The sequence below is a fragment of the Sander lucioperca genome, chromosome 1 (assembly GCF_008315115.2).
Source record: "Sander lucioperca isolate FBNREF2018 chromosome 1, SLUC_FBN_1.2, whole genome shotgun sequence".
Classification (NCBI taxonomy): domain Eukaryota; kingdom Metazoa; phylum Chordata; class Actinopteri; order Perciformes; family Percidae; genus Sander; species Sander lucioperca.
In genome coordinates, this window is record NC_050173.1 from 17549446 (window position 1) to 17570252 (window position 20807).

General features: G+C 40.3%; 1 protein-coding gene across 2 annotated transcripts; it reads left to right on the top strand.

The window, feature by feature from the left end:
* Nucleotides 1-787: 787 nt before the first annotated feature.
* pdcd6 (programmed cell death 6) lies at nt 788-20597 on the top strand. Of its 2 annotated transcripts, none has more exons than XM_031294553.2 (6): nt 788-1022; nt 6032-6093; nt 17579-17623; nt 18604-18774; nt 19438-19547; nt 20235-20597. In XM_031294553.2, exons 1-6 carry the CDS (start codon nt 940-942, stop codon nt 20331-20333), a joined length of 570 nt encoding a protein of 189 aa, XP_031150413.1. In that variant the 5' UTR covers nt 788-939; the 3' UTR covers nt 20334-20597. The 2 variants fall into 2 exon arrangements, with proteins under 2 accessions (XP_031150413.1, XP_031150414.1); XM_031294554.2 differs by having other exon boundaries at nt 18604-18762.
* Nucleotides 20598-20807: the final 210 nt, after the last annotated feature.

Below are 20807 nucleotides of genomic sequence, written 5' to 3' on the forward strand. Positions count from 1 at the left end.
AGTACTAATGCATACAGCCTCTTTTTTCTTAATGTTGAACAGTTATATGTACATATTTGTTTCTGTATTCATTATTTATTTCATATTAATGGTTGATATTCTTTGCAATAAAAAAATAATTTTCTAATTCTGATTTATATCGACAGTTATGTCCATGAGTGAAAATATCAGCAATTAGTATTATGGTAGATACTTAGCAGTGGTGGAAAGTACATTTAACATTATTCAAGTACTGTCGTCTACTGTGGTAACTTACTTAAGTACTGCTTGTTAATCATCAATAATAATGGTTCAATAATATTTTTTTTCACAGCTGGGGACATTCTGTTTAGTGACTACTTTTACTTTGTGTTGCTAATACTTGCTGTACTATGCTGGAAATGCTGAGTTTACTTACTGCAGTAATTTGATAATGTGGTAACTTATTACTATTCTTCGTCTACCACAGGAATCAGCTTTACAAAGTATGGAAATATTCAAGTTTAAGATGAATCATCATACATAGGACACATGACTACAACTGGAGATGTGTTTTATATTGAATTAATTTCACTGAAAAATATTTTAAATAATATTTTATTTATATTTTGTTATTTATTTCAAAAAGCCCTTCTCTCGCTTCTGAAGGAAGAGGAAATGTTATATATTTGTTTTCTAATTTTAACATCACTTTTGGTAACGTTAGCCTAATTATAATATTGTATTCTATTTTTACCATTAGTAAACTAAGGAGTTGAAAAGAGAGGAAGATGTGACGTCACCCTCCTTATGGGAAGTGTTGACTGATTGGCCACGCCTCTGTGCGCGAGGAGGCAGGCAGGAACGTCAACGTCGGGGTGGACTAGAGTGATTGAATCTGTTTAGTAAAGAAACTACACCAGAAGGAAACACAGTCTGTCGGCGTTACTTGCTCAATTTTGACAGAGCATTCCCTTTAAAATGGCGTATCACAGTCCATACAGAGCTCCCCCGCACATCAACGCGCCTCCGGACCAGAGTTTTCTGTGGAATATCTTCCAGAGGTGAGTGGGGAAAGGCGGTTTGTCTCACTGCTGTCTGCCTGTTTCTCAGTCCGCTCCGCATTGAAAACTGCTGTCGTTTGTAGCGCGAAGAGGAAGAGCTTGGGGCTGGGTGGCTGGCTGGTGTTGACGCGAAATGTTTCATTCACTGCTCTTTTTTTTGTCTTTTTACTCCAATGTCCAAAACTATCATTTTGTCTGAGAGCAGTGTTTTGCAGTCAAATCTAGTCTATGGTTACCTTTCAGTTGTGGAGCTTCCTGGAGATACTAGTGCACAGTGTACAACACGCATAAACAGCTATTCACGTCACTCAGCCTGTCAGTCACAGAGCTTTATAATAGTCATTGGCGTTACATTGTCTTTTCATTAAGTCACAGGCAATCAGCTGGCTCAATCCTTAGACGGTCTCCTAGAGCAATCTGAGTTTAGAAACTGGGGTCCTAGGACCTCCAGGAGTCCTTGAATGCTTTTGTTCTGGGTTCTTCCAACTGAAAAGAGACACAGTTCAATTTCAGATTACCCATTTAAAGATAAGAAATATGAAAAAAATATTTCATGAAGGAATGTTTCAGCTGCTTGTGTCTGCACCATATCTGCACCAAGTCAGCAGTGAAAAATCCTCTTAAGATGGGGGTTTCCTAAAAAATTTCTGACAGTTGTGAGTCTACATGACGCAGTGTGTATTTATATATGGGAGGCTGACATGAATACATTAGAAAACCTCTGTCCAACATAACCATAGACTGTATTATTTGTTCTTAAACTGATGTTACACTATCAGTGGCGGTTTTCAACCGCTGACAGTCATCAATTTCACCACAGCCTGAGTTAAAAGTGTGTCAGCAGCTAGAAGGTCACAGTAGTAGGCAGAGAGGGAAATAGTTGATATGCTATGGCCCCTGGTAATAGTAAGCTATAGAGTTATGTAATACTGCAGAGAATTTTTTCCTACTGCTTTGCTTTCTCACAACATTGACATGCTGCACGCATTGCTAGGCTTAAAGCACCCTTAACGAATTATTGATGTATGGCGCAAAGCCTCTTAGAAATCACTTTGGATGTATACCTTATGTCCCATATATATCTGTCTTTTTTTTCGTTGTTTCTATTTGTCTCTCACACATTCCTTTCATCCACAGTCACACAAACAACGCGTTTGACTTATGACTGGGTACACATATGGAGTCATCCACCATGACTCCACCATCACGTAACATCATACAAATAAAAGAATATGACTTTTGATGTTATCCCTCACATGAGCATTGTGCTGCCTCATCTGCTGCTCCTGGAAAAATATCTGGCAGAGCGGTGCTGGAATTCCCTCAGTCATGTGTTCAGAGTCAATAGAGCATAGTTGAAGTGGAAGGCCTCTCATTCTGTGTCACGCACACACACACACACACACACACACACACACACACACACACACACACACACACACACACACTTACCATTTTATGACTCACCGTTCCACTGTTGCACCGCCCGTGGGTATTCATTCGATGTAACTCTCTTTATCCTGTCTAATCATGAATGTGTAATGACAGGAGAAGAAATGAGTCATTCAGTCATTCAGATGTCATTCAGATGTTTTAAGGTAGGTCAATTTAAAAAAAAAAAAAAAAAAAAAATATTCCATTCTACGACTTGACACTGGGTAAATCATGAGTACGTTGATCCCTCCTGTATTGCCTGCTTTCTAAATAGTGGCGTTGGTATGACAAAAATGTTTGCACCCAACCCTTTCCAGAGTCAAGAACAACATCAGGCTTTGAGTTGCATCTAGATCAACAGTACAGATGTGTTGCTATGCAAGCACAACAGTCTGTCCCCTACTGCTGGATGAAAACTGAACATTTTGGGAATGACAACAGTCTACTAACAAATTGGAACTTGTGGGAAGAAAATTTGGTTAATCTAGAATAGAAGATACAGTAAAGCTTGATGTGACCTTGTTTGAACATGTGGACGGTCTAACCTGAAACAAAGCCATGACTTAATCCACAACTTGGACCAAGAATCAAAAAAATTAGGAATACTAAAACAATAGAAATGGAAACTGACTGTTTTGGACACCAGGACTTAAGGTTCTGTGAATGTAGCTTTCATTTGGACATTTCTTTCCGTTATGGGAGCCACAATTACATCGTTTATGTGGAAAGCAGGGCGAGCTTTGTTCCGCAGGCCATATTCCAACCTGATTGCTCAATAGGAAACAGTGAAACATGGGAAAATCTGAGCAGAATAACTGAGCCATGGTGTTTTATGTCAGCCTGCTGTTTTACCTACACGTTCTGTATTTGACAGCGGGAAGATGGACACGCCAGATGGTTAACTGTCTGTGCTGCAGGCAAGAGGGGAGTTTAATGATGTTTTCACTTTTTCAGCTCGCATTACGTCGAGGTCTGTTGAGGTAACTTTACCTGAGGCTGTCTGAGTGAGTTGGTTAGAGGTAGGGGAAAGGAGAGGAAGAGGGAGAAAAGGGGATAGCTTATTCTGAACACACATACTTCTTTGAGTTAATCTATCAGTGTTTGGTAAAGGTTGTGTACCCCCACTGCTTGCACAAACCCAACCACTCACTTTCAATGTGACAAAGCTCTCATTTATGGAGGCATGCTTATGAAGCTGTTTTCTCTTCAAGGAGAGCAGTCAGGTCTCCTTATGTTTGTTTTTCTTTATTTAAGTGGGGGAAGGTAAAGCGAGCAGTACACACACATTTATAGCTGATCACGGTATAGACATATATATATAACCGCACAGAAAGCGCCACAGCTGGGAGCGGGAAAACCAGCCCACAAAGTCAGCACTGGGCCGGGCCTGAGGTTTTTTTCTGAGGGGGGTTCCCCGTCTCCTCTCCTCCCTCTTCTTCTCTGCTGGTATTCAACTTGTGTCTGTTGAGTGTGCTCTATGTCGACAGGTTGGGCCAGGCAGGTTGCTAAGAAACAACTGAGTCACTGGATGTTTGACTAAGCTACAATTCCTTCATTTTGTGTCACAGTCCAGCCTCTTCATGTTTTTGTCTCTGTATCTCAGAGAAAGACTCTTGACTGAAATTTGTAAATGTATCTTAATAGCTACATTGACAGCTGTCTTGTATTTAGGGAGAGGGTTTAAAATAGTTGTAGATTAGTTTTCTGTCGACCGACTAATTGATTAGTTGACTAATCGTCTAAGATATAAACCCCACCTCACCTAATCCAACATATTCAAAACTTCATACCCACTCCCTCTCATATCTAAACTTAGCACAAAAAGGAAGGACATTTGTGTTTGGTAGATTATTTCTCTGTGGTAACAATGCTTTTTGGCAATACATCTTATACCGTTGGAAAGCCTGTTTAGTTCCCTTTTTAAAATGGTCCCCCATTTGTAAGGTACATGCATTTGTGAGATGAGCAGCAGCGCTGAGTATGTGGGTTGCGCCCATGAAAAATTTGCCAAATCTTCTCTGCCAATGCCAAACAGCTTATTCTGCCATTGACTCGTTTGGTGGATTGGATGATTGAAGTTTGAAAAAACAAGACATATTGGCAATTTAACAATTTATTCATTTCACAAACAGGAGCCTCAGTAGCGTGTGGAAGAACCATACACAGCCACAACAGCCTGGCACCTCCTCCTCATGCTGGTCACCAGCCTGGTCACACACTGCTGTGGGATGGCATCCCATTCTTCAACCAGCATTTGTCGCAAGTCAGCCAACGTGGTTGTGTTGGTCACTCTGGCACAAACAGCACGCCTAAGCTGATCCCACAAGTGTTCAATGGGGTTGAGGTCAGGACTGCTGGCAGGCCATTCCATCCTCTCCACTCCCACATTCTGGAGGTAGTCTCTGATAAACCCCGCCCTGTGGGGGCGAGCGTTGTCATCTTGGAGGATAGAGTTCGGTCCCAGACTGTGGAGATATGGGATTGCCACTGGTTGCAGAATCTCATCTCTATATCTCTCTGCATTGAGATTGCCTCCAATGATGACAAGCCTCGTTTTTCTAGTGAGGGAGATGCCGCCCCACACCATCACACTGCCTCCACCAAAAGGTGTTACTCTATTGGTGCAGCAATCAGCATAGCGTTCTCCACGTCTTCTCCACACTTTGACCCTACACCATAGGCAGAATCATCCAATCCACCAAACACCAAACGAGTCAATGGCAGAATAAGCTGTTTGGCATTGGCAGAGAAGATTTGGCAAATTTTTTATGGGCGCAACCCACATACTCAGCGCTGCTGCTCATCCCACAAATGCATGTTCCTTACAAATGGGGCACCATTTGAAAGGGAACTAAACAGGCTTTCCAACGGTATAAGATGTATTGCCAAAAAGCATTGTTACCACAGAGAAATAATCTACCAAACACAAATGTCCTAACTTTTTGTGCTAAGTTTATAACACAGTACCACGACTCACAACATTTCATACTATAATCACAAAAACACTCATCATACACACACGGACACGCCTATTCATGCACACACACGCACCTCCCCCACCCCCATTGTAAACTGTCCCCAGTAGCGTTTAGTCAAATACTGTCTTTATATGTTTTATGTTCTTTGTGTTCACAAGCTCTGTTTATGTATGTCAAATAGTCTTTGTATACTGTATGTTACATGTTTTTTTACACTCATTTGGGTTATGTAAGGTTTGTGGGTTTTTGTAATTATTTGTATAACACCTATGGCAAAACTTAATAATGATAAAAAAAAAAAAGATATAAACCCCAGTTCCTGGAGAAGTATAGGTATTGTAGAACAACACACACACACACACACACACACACACACACACACAGCTTGTCAGGCTGGTCTCAGGGGAGCTACGAGCGTACAAGCTGCCTTGTGTGCCCTGATCACAGAACTCCATTCTCAGTGAGCTGTTGAAACACTGACACACGTTAAGGAGGATAAAGTTTCAGTGTTGATGTCCACTCCTATTGTGTGCTGGAGTGGGTGGGTGTGTTAAGTGGTTAATGCAGGCGGTATCTAATCTGTGTTTTCCTCCCCAGAGTTGACAAGGACCGTAGTGGAGTAATATCAGACTCAGAGCTTCAGCAGGCCTTATCGAATGGTATGTATCTGACTGTTCTGCCACTCCCTTTTCTGTTTCTTTCTCCTTATTTTTGACCATTTGTGCTCTGTCTTTATCTCTTATTCTCCTCCTTTCTGCTGTCTTCTTCTTACTTTTATTACTCCCTCTCTGCCTCTTTTTTGATCCTCCCATCTCCTCGTTACACACCATTGCTCTCTGCCACTATTTGATTGAACTGCCAAGTCTAAGTAGAAAATGGATTGTGATTTTTATTTTTTTTTATCCTGGAGTGGCAGGTGAACTGAATAAAAATGAACAGAGTTTTATTTTTGTCCCATGACAACAGAGAAGCGGGCGAAAAGTTTATCAGTGCAGCTTCAAAGAAAACACTTTTCCTCAGTGTCCCTGTGATGACAGCCGACTCAACGCTGTAACGGCTGGTGGTTGAAAGTGTTGGTGTGTGGAGGAAGGATCAGGAAGTGGTTTTTACCATTAGTAGAGAAATTAAACCTCTGGCCAGGGAAGCAGTGAGGGTTATCACACAAGAAGTGTTATTGAATGGAATCAATAAGGGCGGCATTTAAAAAGTTGGGATGCTGGCTTTTCAAAATGAAATACAAGGGTGAAAGTGTAAGGAATGGATTAACCAGTGTGTTTGCCTGCTCTGACGTAAACTACAAACATTAACATATCCCAAGTAGCTAACAATCTACAGCAGCACACGTGTCAAACTTAAGGCCCGCGGGCCAAATCCGGCCCCTCGCAGATTTTGATCCGGCCCGCATATCAATTTTGGTTTACAATAAATTTTGGCCCACCTAGTTTTTGTCGCTTTTTCTTCGTTTTTGTTGTTTTTTTCAAAGTTTTTGGGCGCTTTCTTCTATGATGGCTAAGAACATTTTTGCTGACTTTTTTAGGACTTTATGTCGACCAAACTGTGAGTGAGAGGACTATACGAGACATGCAATAATACAGTCAAAGATATTTCACTTTTTGGATTAAATAAAAGCCTGTCAATAAACCCGTACATGTCTGGCCCTTGATGTGATTCTCATTTTCCAGTGTGGCCCTTAGTGAAACTGCGTTTGACACCCCTGATCTACAGTATTTAACTATCTTATCTACAGTAGTAATTTTGTAGGGGTTAGTGGTTATGACTAGCACTTCCACTCTAGAGTGTTTCCCCACTGTGGCAGCCTGGATGCTATATCAGAGTGTAGGCTAACGTTAGCAGCTCTGCCCTGCTCATGATTGGATTGCATTCACCCTATCCCCAACCCCGTATTCTGAGACAGCATTACGTTGGCTGAACACATTGGTTAGTCCTCATCCGAAAAACCTTTTCTCTTGTAATGTTAAAAGGGAAACAATGTTTGAAAATAGGAACAGTTAATAGTAAAAGTAAATCTAACCTCTATCTTGCTTTTCAAGTATATAAGCTGTGCATCTGAAACATGTTGAAATTGTCTGAGAATAATATATAAATTGTCAGTCTGATCTTACATTTTTCCTAATCATTAAGATGTCCCAATGTTGTCTTTTAGCCTGGACCCCGATCTGGGTCCTTAATATTGGGTATAGGCTGATACTGAGCTGATTCAATACTTATATTTACCTATATTTACAACTCTACCTATCTTATATATTATTCTTTTTTTAAAGATTATTTTTGGGGCTTTTTGGCCTTTATTACATAGGATAGCAGAAGACAGGAAAAATCAAATAACATTCAAGAGTAATTGTGAATCATACAACGTAAAAGAATTGTAGTCAGAAACAGTAATACAGCATATTTTTTCTGCCACACGGCATCATTTTTTTCATTGATTTGTTTCAAAAATGACTAAGTGAGCGTCATACTTTCCGTGTCTGCAAGGGTTCGCTTTAGTCCGTGTGACATAAATGTCGTCATCCGCCCATGGCCCCAAGGGACCCTTATGGCCGTCTGCCTGCAGCCAAAAATGTGTGACTGTACGCGTAGCAAGCACACCAACTGCACATGCTCCATCGCTTGTTCTACACTCCAGTCCAGTTGGTGGCGTATGCACCACTGGCTGCTTTGCCAAGAAGAAGAAAAAGATAACAAAAGAGATGCTTGTTTTGGAGAGAGGTTGTGCAAGTAGATTCACCATTACCTACATTTATATAATTTAGTCTTTAAAAAATACAAAGACAGCCAAATGGTGTTGGACTCCTGGCGAGAAATCGCGCAACGCTGGTGGATCAGGAAATGTTTTCTGTGCTGCAGATTGGAAGTTTGTCTTGGAAAGACTGAAAACTGAGATGAAATAATCAGCATGTAAAGGACCAAGGGATAGAACAGGACATAGTGATGGAAGTGCAGTCGCTCTTGGTCCTGTGTAGCTCAGGAGTAGGAGGATTCAAATCCTGACAAGAAAAGTCCGTTTTACAGTTGCGTGGACTGAGAAGAGTAACAGGCTGATAAAATATCTGTTTTTATACCCACACACAACACATCACCAGCATCGCCTCTTGACCTTCCTTAAAATGAGACAGCTGAAATATGGTAATGACTAATGGGACGCATATTTAGAAGCACAGTAGACATTGTGGCACAGGTTGATGTTTGTCTTCTCATTAAAATATAATGTGTTCCCCATTAAGTTTATGGCTGAATTGCTCAGGCAGCGTTTCAAAGACTTCTAAACAGATTACTCTCCTCAAAACCTATTTTTCTGGGCACTTCAGAGGAGAAAAACCAGAAGCGTTGAAGCCAGCAGCAGCGGGAAAAGAAGCTGTTATCAAGCTGCGCAGTGGCTCTGGCTCAGCATACTGATTAGTGTGTGTGTGTTTATGCATGCATGCATGTTTATCGATAGTATTTTTTTTGTCTGCATTTACGCCAAGGGTCAGTAATAGCCTTTTTGTTTTTACAGACTTAGCTTGTATGTGCACGTTTTTTCAGTGATATAGTTGTATACGTGCGCCTTGCTGTGCGTGTAGTGAACAGCAGGTTTCCTGGTCCAGCCTCCGCCAGTTCATTAGACTCACTGTGATGAAACAGAGCCAGTGAAGCTGAACACATACCGCACTGCATCCTGTCACGCAGTTTGCTCGCTAAAGCCACCAACCCTGCCACTGTCTGTCTCGTGGCTCTACTGACCCTGCAAATACTGCTTTTATTTACATCACGCCATAAACCAAGCTTTGTCTGCCTGCTGCTGTTTTTTTCCCTCTTGACCTCTGTCTTTATCCTCTACCTCTTCTTTTCTCCTCTCTCCTTTTCCCCCTCCTCTCTCAGGGGAGCAGAGAGTATCAAGGCCCAGGAGGTTGGGTAGCAAGGCAGGGGTTGTTGGGGCTTTGCTCTTCTACATCCTCTGCTGTTTCTGTTTCTCTCTCTTATTCTTATCTCACCTTTCAGTACCTTGCCTTCAATACATCTAGTCTTTCTTTTTCTAAAAATCCCTTCCTTTCCATGTTTCTGTCTTACATTTTGACAGTTTCGTCTAATCTTTTGCGGAGTTTTTACATATATATATTTTTTCCAATGTGAAAAAATCTGCCAACAGCCGGGTGATTTTCAATTGTTTCTAAACCTGTTTCTCTTTTATCAAGTGGTTTGATGCTTCTGAGGCTCTTTGCTCACTGTGAACATAATGTCACTTTTTTCTAGTGTTACACTATAAGCATGGCATTGTCGCTGGTGGATCATTCTTTTGCTCATGTAAATTGGAATGCAAGAAAATGACATGACTACGTGAGACTGGATGCCTCCTCTCCTCTCCTCTCCTCTCCTCTTTTATCTCCCTACATTCCTCAGGAGGATATGGCACAGACTCAGTGCCTGCTGTGTCCTCTGTCTGTTTGTCCTCTCTCACTCTAACTTTCTCTCTTTTTCGCTCGCCCATGCTCCTTTACTTAGTCCCACTTTTTCTACTCTTTCTCTCTATTTACCCTATGTCCTCTTCCCTCTCTCCATTCCTCTATCAGTCATGGGTGTGACAATATCATCCCTGATGAGACACTGATTGGCTGTGTGCCGCTGAAATGTATGTGCATGTCTGTGTTGTGTGTGGGCCTCGTAGCTGTGCCATTTGCTAAAAATATAGATATTTTTGGCCTCCCTTCTCTCAGCAGTGAGTAGACATCAAACCAACTTTCCGTCATGCTCCCCCACTCTCCTGCGCACACAGATTTATACTCCTCCTTGAGTTATTTATTTAAGTGTGTAGGAGCAGTAATAGCCACTAAAATTGCCGATACGATTGAGAGAGCACGGGCTTGCTGTGCAGAATGCAGAGTTGGCTGAATGGCAGGACTCAAAGAGCTCATTCTACAACTTTTACCTTTACACTGATTTATAGTATTTTGTAAAACTTGATTATGCTGGAGTTAGATGGCAGTGAGCATTTATTCTTGTTAGCTGGTGTTGAGCTTTTGTAAGATATTTTCCCATTATCAATCTTTAGACCTGCTTAGTCTATCTCAGACTGATCTCATGAAGTGGCATATGTATGACACGCCAATCCGTATGCCATTATTGGCGTGTTATCAAGACGCATACTCGTTTTTTAGCATGTTTATCAACGCCATTTGGCCTCCATTGACTTACATTACCTTGCGATTGCGTGTGAATTGACGCCGTAGCGAGTAGTATGAAAGGGCGAACATCCGCATAGGGAGGTTGGTCGGGGTGGAGGATGGGTAAAACACAGGATTTTCACCCAGGAGAGCGGGGATCGCGTCCTGGGTGTGACTTCAGTTTACGCAAAGTCACGCTATCACGTTGGTCTGCTATAGCTGAATAGTGGATGAGATGCTTCATGCATCCACTGACTGTTCCACCCTGTAATCTTTAGCTAATGGTCTGAGGCACCAGTGCTGTTTATGAGTGACTAGATTCTTTGATTCCATGTCTCACACATCATGACTATTGTCTGACTGACATAAACCACAAAACCTAACAGAAACTGAGAATGACCTGCTGACTGACCCATTGGCTAGTGACTATTACTAATGGGTTATGACACATGACTGATGATGATTTGGCCTGTTCTCCTATCCTGGTGTTTTTAAATAGTGTATATACACACTACCATTACATTTTTTTTGGAATCGCCTGCCACAAAAGCTTGATCGGGTACAGACAGATGGCTGAGAGGACAGCTCTATAATTTTGAATGGTCTTTTAAGGTTGTAGGAAAACCTCTTTACAAATAGATGTTATTTTGTATGAAAAAAAACTCATGTTGTACATGGACGAAACGCAGTACAATGGTTGGAGACAAAGATATCTCTGAGCAACAGCTGAATAAGGATAAAAAAAAAAACACCAGTTATTGGTAAAATAAACTGGAAGCTTAGTATCGAAGTGTGTGCAGATTTGAATAACAGGTTTCTGTTTCAGTGTCAAGTGCACAATAATGCCTATAACAAGCTGGTGTGTTGCTTTAGCAAAGCTATTCTTCAAACTTCACAGTAGAAATAAGTTTGTCTAGGGTTAGCACTGTTGAATTTGGATCAGGGAATAACAGCTGCACTTTCTAAATTACAGTTCAAACCTATTCAATCTAACCACTGAGTAGACTGCAGAGGACCCAAAATAAAATGTAACAGTGTATATATATATATATATATATATATATATATATATATATATATATATATATATATATATATACAGTATTTTTTGGACTTGAAAATTTTTTTGGGGGGGGGGGGAAGAGAATAATTAGAACAGTATTTTTATGCAACTTTACCTTTATTGTGTTCTATATCTTTTTTGTGCACGTTTATAGGTTTACAAAGTGAAAAAGCCCAAAGTCCACCCCAAAGGGACTTACCATCTCCAACAGAAAACACTGTTCACAAACTGCTCCAAACAGCTCTATTGTAGTCCAGCCTTTACTTCAGAGACAAACGTGCGTCACTTTGTAACACACGTTATAATGCTCGCCTAGCTGCTAGCGTGCCACGCCCTCATACTCTGCAACTGACTAGCTAGCATTACTTACTGTGCATGTGCGACTCCCAACAAAGATGGTACAGAAGTGAGATGTCTCACTCTGTAGCTAAAACAGAGAGCTCAACACACAGGGTGAAAAGAGGAGCTGCAGCAATGTGCAGTACAACAAATATATGGTGTTTTCTGAAAATTAAACCACATAAACATATTCTGGTACAACCTCTAAATACAATTATGAACCTGAAAATGAGCACAATATGAATACTTTAAATCATTTAATTCTTCTTATTTTGGGGCTAGAGCTATTTCAAATGTAAATGATACATTTGGTGTCTGAATAGTACTGTTAAAATAAAATCACACAACTAGTTATAATAACCATTATTGAAGGAAAGAAGAAAAACATCAATATAATAGGTGATCACAAACCTTTGAATGCAATATAAATTACATAGCACTTAATATGTACAAAATATGAATTTCAGCGCTACAAATACAAGGTGATGATGATAGGCTGATTTGAAGAATGTTGGTAGTGATGGTGTTCATCCCCTGGCCATACTTCATTAATGTTTAATGTGAACTGTAATTATTCTCCTTTTACATCTCAAAGTCAAATCGTTACCTTGGGAAAACAGAAATTAGCCTGTGTGTGTGTGTGTGTGTGTTGGTTCAAGTCTGTGAAACTACTCTGGGGTCGTTTGTGTGTAAAAGTTCATGTCCATGTGTGCTTGCATATGTCAAGTGTGTGTGTACAAGTATCCCACTGAGCTCCAGAACAGCCGTTACATGCATGTGTATACACTGCGGTTGGTTCACCCTGTTTTTCCACCAGCCTGCTTCTCTCCTCACCTCCTACATTCCCTCTCTCCCCTCCTCCTCACGTCGCTCTCTCCGTCTCACCACCGGCAGTTGGGCTGACCAGTGAGAGAGCCTAGTGTGTGGACTGGACACAGGGTGTATTGTCCCAGTTTGCCATCAGGCGCACACAGACGCACACAAACATCTTAACCAATATGACCACCTCACACTGGGCAGCCGCAGTCTGTCTGGCACACATTGGTGACCTCACAGCTACAGTAGCTACTGGTGTGAAAAGTGTGTGTGTTAGTAGAAGAGTCAGTGTGGCTGTAAAGGTCACAGTTTTTTTTTTTCTGATGTCTCTAATGCTGCAGCAACATTTATTCAGCTGATATGAAAGGATTCCTGATGTCTCCTTGCTTTTGTATGTCTGATAGGCTGGTCATCTCGCAGATTTAATTTAAAATTTTATGTTTTGGCTATGGTCAGATAGTCAGTAGAGCTAGACTAATAAATCAGCCAGGCCTAGATATTGGCTGATATGAGCTTATTGCAGATATGTCTGTATCGGTGTATACATTTGCTTATATGTAACGCGCAATTGCAGTACAAAAACATCAAAATGTATGTTTACCATGCTCACGCTCTTAGTTTGCTAACATTTGCTAATTAGCACTAAATACAAAGTCCAGCTGAGGCTGATGGGAATGTCATTAATTATGTAGTTGTATGGCCATAAGTACCGGACAAATTAAAACTTTGACCTGATGGTGGAGCTCGATTAAAAAAATCAGGGGATCAACAGAATTATTTCAATGATGGGGCAAAGTTTCTTTGATGACCTTTCACTACATTCAGCATCTACATAGACTGTCTATTTCGGTTAACTGTGTTATTACTGACCTATATCACTAACCAGATCACAATTTGCACTAACTGTATATCAACTCTTCACTACATTTCAGCATTTACATAGACTGCCTATTCATATATATTGCGTTATAACTGATTCAACACCACTAACTAGATCATAATTTGCACTAACTGTTTTTGTTTTGTTTTGTTTGGCTCTTCACTACATCGCAGCAGTGTTATAGACATGTATATTGTGTTATTACCATATCACTTTCGAATATCCTTCGTCTTACTTATACCTCACTTTACACCGACTTTGTAATGCCTACTTAATCTGCACTTTATTGTAGCCTTTTGTATTCTGTATTCCTGTATTGTATTGAATGTGAAACTGTATGTTGTCCTGCATGCTTTTCTTGGCCAGGTCGCCGTTGCAAATGAGAACCCGTTCTCAACGGCCTACCTGGTTAAATAAAGCCTGGTCCTGGTCCCTAGAGCAACACCAGTAGTGTGGCTAAATAATTACACAAGAAAGAACCCTTGTTTTTTTTCTGTCATTTAGAAATGATGGCAGAAACCATGTCAGATGCACTTCAGTGTGGAAAGAGCAGACCAAACAAGTGGATTATTGTACTACTAATTAGCTGTGTTATGGCTCCTGTTAAGAAGGGGATCTGGGCTCAAGACTGCAGCATTGGTGGTAGTCTGGCAGGGTTTATGCCAAGAAATCTGCATTTACAGACCTTAATCCTGGCATGGGCGTAAATATAGATAGTGCAGGCAGTGCGGTTGCACTGGGGCCCGTGGGGTGGGGAGGGCTCATACACAGAGCGGGCCCTCCAACAATGTGTTGGGCAGAGAGTGAAAGTGACTTGCGAGTGATTCAGTTCGCCACCTGGGAAATACGCCTGTGTTCGAAGAACTCAGGTTAAATAAAAAACGGTACCATTTGCTATACAGTACATGCCCTCCAAAAAGGCACACACATCTCCCATGGTTGGTCATGGTTTTCATTCTGTTTTTGTAAAATAGTCAGTAGCAATCTATAACAAACGTACATACATAAACTACAAAAACTACAAATAAACAAAAAAAAATCTATTCAATTCAGTGGTGCAAACTCATCAGGGGTGTAAAAGGTGACAAAGATGCCCTGGGAAGGTTGCTTTTAAATATCAGCTTTAAAATGTGGCTTCACAGTTGATTTTTTAGCATGAAGGTATAAAGGAACTAACTGACCCTAGAATTAATGTAATTACTGCTACGACTGTAAGGAAGACATCAGTTCTGGCCACTTAAAAAAATGAACTCTTCGAATCTACACAAATGACCTATTTTGGATTCAAACTGGTAATTTTTGCTGATAGTTGAAAATCTTGCACCCCTGAAATAATTTCATATTTTCTTTGGCATTTTTGTCATACGCAGATATGCAATGATGATTGCTGGGTTATATGTATGTTAATATTGTCCAATGTCAAGTCTCTATTTGGTCATGTGACGAGACGGTACGGTATATGGTAGCTAGTTCAGTCAAAAAATCTGTGTGTGTGTGTGTTTAATAACTAGCATGCACTGGGGCCCAGTCGTAACTACCTTACGCCACTGCATCCTGGTGTGATCAGATGTCCCAAATCTTATTGAGAAGACATGTAACATTCACAGTTAGTAAAACATATTCCATAGCTACTGTATAGTTTCTAAAATACAGTTTGTCAGAATTATTATTATATTATTTTTTTTTTTAAAGAAACAACTTGCGGGAGACATTCATCGGACTGCACTACAGGAAATAAACACAGCAGTTACTCTGACTTGGTTCTACAAATTGGTCTTGCATCAATGCGCTTATGATTCTTTTATGTCTGTTGCTTTAGATCAGCACTCCAATAGACCTTTTTCACGGCAGACATGTTGACATGTCAGAGTAGGAAAAGCACAGGTGTATTCAAAACCATTAATGATGGCTGCATTCCACTTAGGAGAGGCCCTGGTGTTGTGCATGCTGACTCACTGAAATAGCTTACTGGGACACTTGATGGAATTGAGCCATCGTTAAGGTTATCAATTTCAGCTGTGCTTTTCCTACTACGACAAGTCAAAATGTCTGCTGTGAAAAAGGTCCATAGATGGTATAGGAATATAGATTCTGGCCCAAACCCCAGCTTCAGTATGAGCCTCAGGCCTGGTCCCAGAACAGCTCTACCCACAGTCTCAGACAGCCTCACCCATCAATAAAACAACGTAAAATCTGGAGTAGCCTACATACAGTATTTGGCATCGCCAAATCTTAATGTTCAAATCTTTTATGGACTTTTTCAAAGGTGAACTCCTGGTGAAAATAAATCCACAATAAACAAAATGTCCATACTATTTTGCTTGCCACCTTTTTATTTAAATGGGTTGCTCAATTTCAAAGAGTTTTATCTAAGCTCTCATGGCTCACACTGCAAACCTGCTTACTGCTGGCATAGCTAAACTGTAAAGAGAAATCAAAAACAAGCAGTCAGAAGCAACACAGTGTGAAAAAGGCTCCACACTAAAATTCTGTAGAAGCTGTTTCAGGGTCTGCAGATAGGGTTGCAGGGAGGAATCTTAGGTCAGCAGAAGTAGGCTTGAGTGCCAGAAGAGACTTCAGGTTACAGCAAACTAAACCGCAAACATTTTGTGTTTCTATGGTTTCTTCTCATCTCCTGTCTCTTTTTCTTTTGTTTCTATTCCTTCCTCTTTCTTCTCTTTCATGTTTTTACTTGTTCTCTCATCTTGTCCCTCCTCCGCGTTCTCCGCGTTCTCCCACACTCGCTTCTCTCAATTTCTGGTCGAACCTCTCTGTAATAAAGTAAGATGGTGAGTCAGCACAGATGTAGATGCTCTGATAAATCTTAGCGTCTTGAGAATTGAGTGTGAAGAGGGCTATAAAGTATAAACATCCTGCAGAACTAAAGCCCAGTCAGTCTTTTTCTAGCCATATACGCGGCAGGTATATTCACTTCAGATTGAAGAGTTAGTCTCATTGATGAAAAATAAGCATTTTCTGAGCTTGAAGGTAAAAAAAGGCCATAAAATGTCACAAAACTCAACTGCTTTTGAGTCACTTTTTTAACAACTTTTATTTCTTTTCTTTTATACTTTTATTTCAATAAATAAATATAAATAATAAATATTATGATGTAACTGGTTTAAAAAATCCATATGAACTTGTTCATTAGATGCATTTATATGTCTCTCCTTTATGTGATTTTGACATATGGTGAATGCTTGAATGTTCCTCTGCTATGAGTGCATTATTAGTGCGGGTGGCTCCTGTGGGAACTGAACATGACCCCTGTCTATCATCTGTCTACACTGGGATCGTTACTACTTCACTGACAAAATGTCAACCAATACAACAGGAGGAAGTGGTGGGGAAGCAGCATACTATAGATGGAAGATGGATCGTATATTGGTATATAGGCAATCTAACACTGGCTTCCATCTGATATCAGGAATTATTTAAGATGTGAAATGACCACTAAATGGTTCTGTTCACTAATCTAAGGTTGTCTGGTGAGACTTTATTTTCTGTTCCTAACTTGAAGAAAAAGGGATTGATCTTTCCTGATCACACTCAAATGTCGCCTTTCGTGTCATAATTGAGCCAAGAAAATAGATGGTACTATTTCAGATATTACAGCTGCTATCAGCTTCTGTGTGCAATCTTACGATCTTTTACTATCTCTACTGAAAATGTACTATATGTGGTTTTATTCCCTCATAATTTCCAACTGTGTAGCTGCATTATCTAAAGTTTTAATCCCATTATCTTCTGTGTCTTTAGGAGCTAGAAAAGTAAAGTTATTATAAATGTTTTTAGTTTTGTTGTCCTTACAATAATAATACTAACACAGCCCAGTAGTCTCACTTGGCTGGTACGTTTTAAACTGGTATTCCTCTGTCTCGCAGGCACATGGACTCCTTTCAACCCAGTGACGGTGCGCTCCATCATATGTAAGTAGCTGCTGATGACCGTGACATGCCCAACTTTAACACAACTGCTTGTTGTTCTCAGACTATGCAAGTTGTTTATTTGCCTCCTCTCCATGACAACCAGATAAATTCATTACGGCTTGAGCAGTCTGAGCGCCGACACAAACTTATCTTTGGCTTCAGTAACTGCTGCTGTAGTAGAAACCTGCAGCCATCAATAACAGAAGGAGAGCATCAGCAAGAAACGGGAAAGTTTGTTTCATAAAGCAGCTGCCGATTGCCTCAGACTCCAAATATTGATCTGTTTGCACTCTTAAAACAGTTGTGATATACAGCTGAGATTAAAAACGTTCAACTCTGCAGTGTAGTTGAGGACTAGCTTGGCAGCCTTTTAACTTTGTAGGTCAGACTGTATTACAACACAAATAAAGCTTTGGAATCTGAAATAATGTGGCTGTTTTTTTTTTTACTTTAAAATCCTGGTACATTTCATGCTATTGCTTCCAATTTAGACAAAAATATGTTAAAAATATATTTCCCTTGGTCTCATATGTACTTTGTTCCCTTTTTGTTGTGTGACTCGCAGAGTAAATCCCTATAATTCCATCGCCTCCCCTTCCTACTGTTCCATACTCAGTAAATCAATTGTTTATTAGTCCCCCAGCATATCCTGTGATAACACTTCCTTTGTTGGGAGGTAATTGGATTGAACTGCGTGATGGTGAGGAGGGGAGTATTGGTGGGGGGGATCGAGCAGTTTTCTTTCTGTTATGAGGTAGTCTTAGGAGGCAGGAGTTAGTCAAGTGTGAGACCCACAGTTTACACTTCTCTGCTCTCTGACCGCCCTTTAAAACTATTTGTGGTACCATTTTTGCTTTCATGTCACAGGATATGTCCCAACTGCATTCTGTTCTAGAGATGTGTGTATGTGTGAGTGTGTGAGAGTGAATAAAGCCTCTTACAGTGTACCTTATTCTCAACCTCCTCCCTCTCTCCTTCAGCCATGTTCGACAGGGAAAATAAAGGCGGGGTGAACTTCAACGAGTTTGCCGGTGTGTGGAAGTACATCACAGACTGGCAGAACATCTTCAGGAACTACGACAGGGACAACTCCGGCTTCATCGATAAGAACGAGCTCAAACAGGCGCTGACTGGATTCGGTGAGCAGCAAAGTATGCTTCTGTAGTTTACCTTTGAATGTGGTGGAGGGCTCCACAGCTGTCTCTAGGAATGTCCTTTCTCTGGGTCAAAGGTCAGCTTTTGTCTTTTCAGTAGCTCAGTCTATGTTTGGAAAGAACCAGTATGCCATTGGTAATTTGTTTCTTAATGGAATAGTTTGGAATTCCGCTCATGTAGTAATTACATGTTATTTTTACATCACACACATGGAGTTCCACCTTGCCATTAACAATGCAGAACAAACAATAGGGGACAAATCGTTTTTTAGCACGAAAAAACATGAATGTTTCAGACATGATTCCACAGAAATGTAACTTAGCAAATAAAATAAATAAAACTGATTTTGCATGCTTTCTGTTTGCCTTTGTGAAAGTGTCTACAGCAAAATCCCTAAAGGCTTTTTATTTACAGTAAGTTCCATAAAGGCCAGAAGAGTCATAATCAATATGTTGCGGGCAAAAAAAAAAAAAAGAATGACAAGGCTTTGAGTGTCCTCTGTCACTACTGAGGAGCCTCAGGTGCTCAGAGCATGGACGTCAGGCTTTTCAAAGTTCACGTTTGTTTTCAAAGGCTGTGTAGGTCTCCATAATGGGGACAAACCAAGTTCAAATATAAGTCCAGTACATTGTTAATGTCTTGTTTGCTGTTGTGTGCAGGCTATCGTCTATCAGATCAGTTCTACTGCACGCTGATAGAGAAGTTTGACCGCCAGAGGAAGGGACAAGTTGCCTTCGATGACTTCATCCAGTGCTGTATTGTACTACAGGTAACAGATTCACACTACATCAAAATAAACCTGTAAGCACAAATATAGGATGCCCATTGGTTTACTATTTGCATCACAACAAGGATACTCTTGTATTCATAGGATTCAAAAGGGAATTTTAAATGATCCATATTTAAGAAACCCATTACAGTCCTCCCTTAATAGACTATTAATCTCCTGTAGAAGTTCCACTTGAGTCTGTATGTTCCGTTTCAGTAATTACACACACACACACACACACACACACACACAATTAAAATGGAAGCTGCCAAGCGTACTGTAACCATAACCCTTTTGCTAATAACAGTAGCTTTTGAATTGCCTCGCTCAAGGTCTCACAATAGCTCTAGAAGTGTCAGCCATTCACTTTGTTTGGACCTTTTTTTAGACCTAGATTTGAATGAATGATATATCTGCGTCTCCAGAAGTATAGGGTAAAGAATTCAAGCATGTATATTATTCAGTGACCCAGTGTTGAATGTCTGTTAACTATGGTAGTAAATGCATGAACGATGATGATGATAATGTAAAATCGTGATTGAAAGTGTTGAAACAAAAGATGTTTCAATATGACAACTCATTTGTGTGAATAAATGTATATCCGTTTTGCATTGGAAACTTTGGAGCAATGAGAAATTGAGATGAACATGAGAAGTTAAATTCACTATTTTCCCCTCCTTTCCACAGAGGTTGACTGATGTGTTCAGGCGGTACGATACAGACCAGGATGGCTGGATCCAGGTTTCATATGAACAGTATCTATCCATGGTCTTCAATATAGTATAACGTACACGGATCACCACAAAAGAGCACAACTGGACACAACTGTGCCAAAGCTACCGGCAACTCCCAGATGTCTGCCATGGAGGACACTACAAGATTTTTTTAAACCTAATCCTTAGCCCGAGTTGGGCTGTTTCACACAAATTTATATGATGAATACAAGAAAACTGAGAGGAACCTTCAGTTTGTTTTTAGGTTGTAATATCCTCCAGATGACAGTATTTATCTGGAGATACAACTACAATGCTTCATGTATTTAAAAAAAAATCTTGTAGTGTTTTGTTTGATGACAAATCTGAACTACTTCTGGGTTGGGGTTGGGGAATATCATGGACACATCCTGTCGTTCTGTCTGTCTATTATTGTCAACAAACTTTTTAACGTCTTAACTTTAATTGATACAATTAAAAAATAACTGTTAGAGTAAAAATGATGCATTGTAAGTATGATTTAAGATGCATGCTTTTCAGGGAAATT

What these genes read in the sequence shown, in the direction of transcription:
- pdcd6 (XM_031294553.2), top strand. Translation starts at nt 940, where the DNA reads ATGGCGTATCACAGTCCATACAGAGCTCCCCCGCACATCAACGCGCCT. An exon ending in CTGTGGAATATCTTCCAGAG is followed by an intron (nt 1,023 to 6,031) that starts GTGAGTGGGGAA and finishes TTTCCTCCCCAG; the next exon opens with AGTTGACAAGGACCGTAGTG. An exon ending in TCAGCAGGCCTTATCGAATG is followed by an intron (nt 6,094 to 17,578) that starts GTATGTATCTGA and finishes TCTGTCTCGCAG; the next exon opens with GCACATGGACTCCTTTCAAC.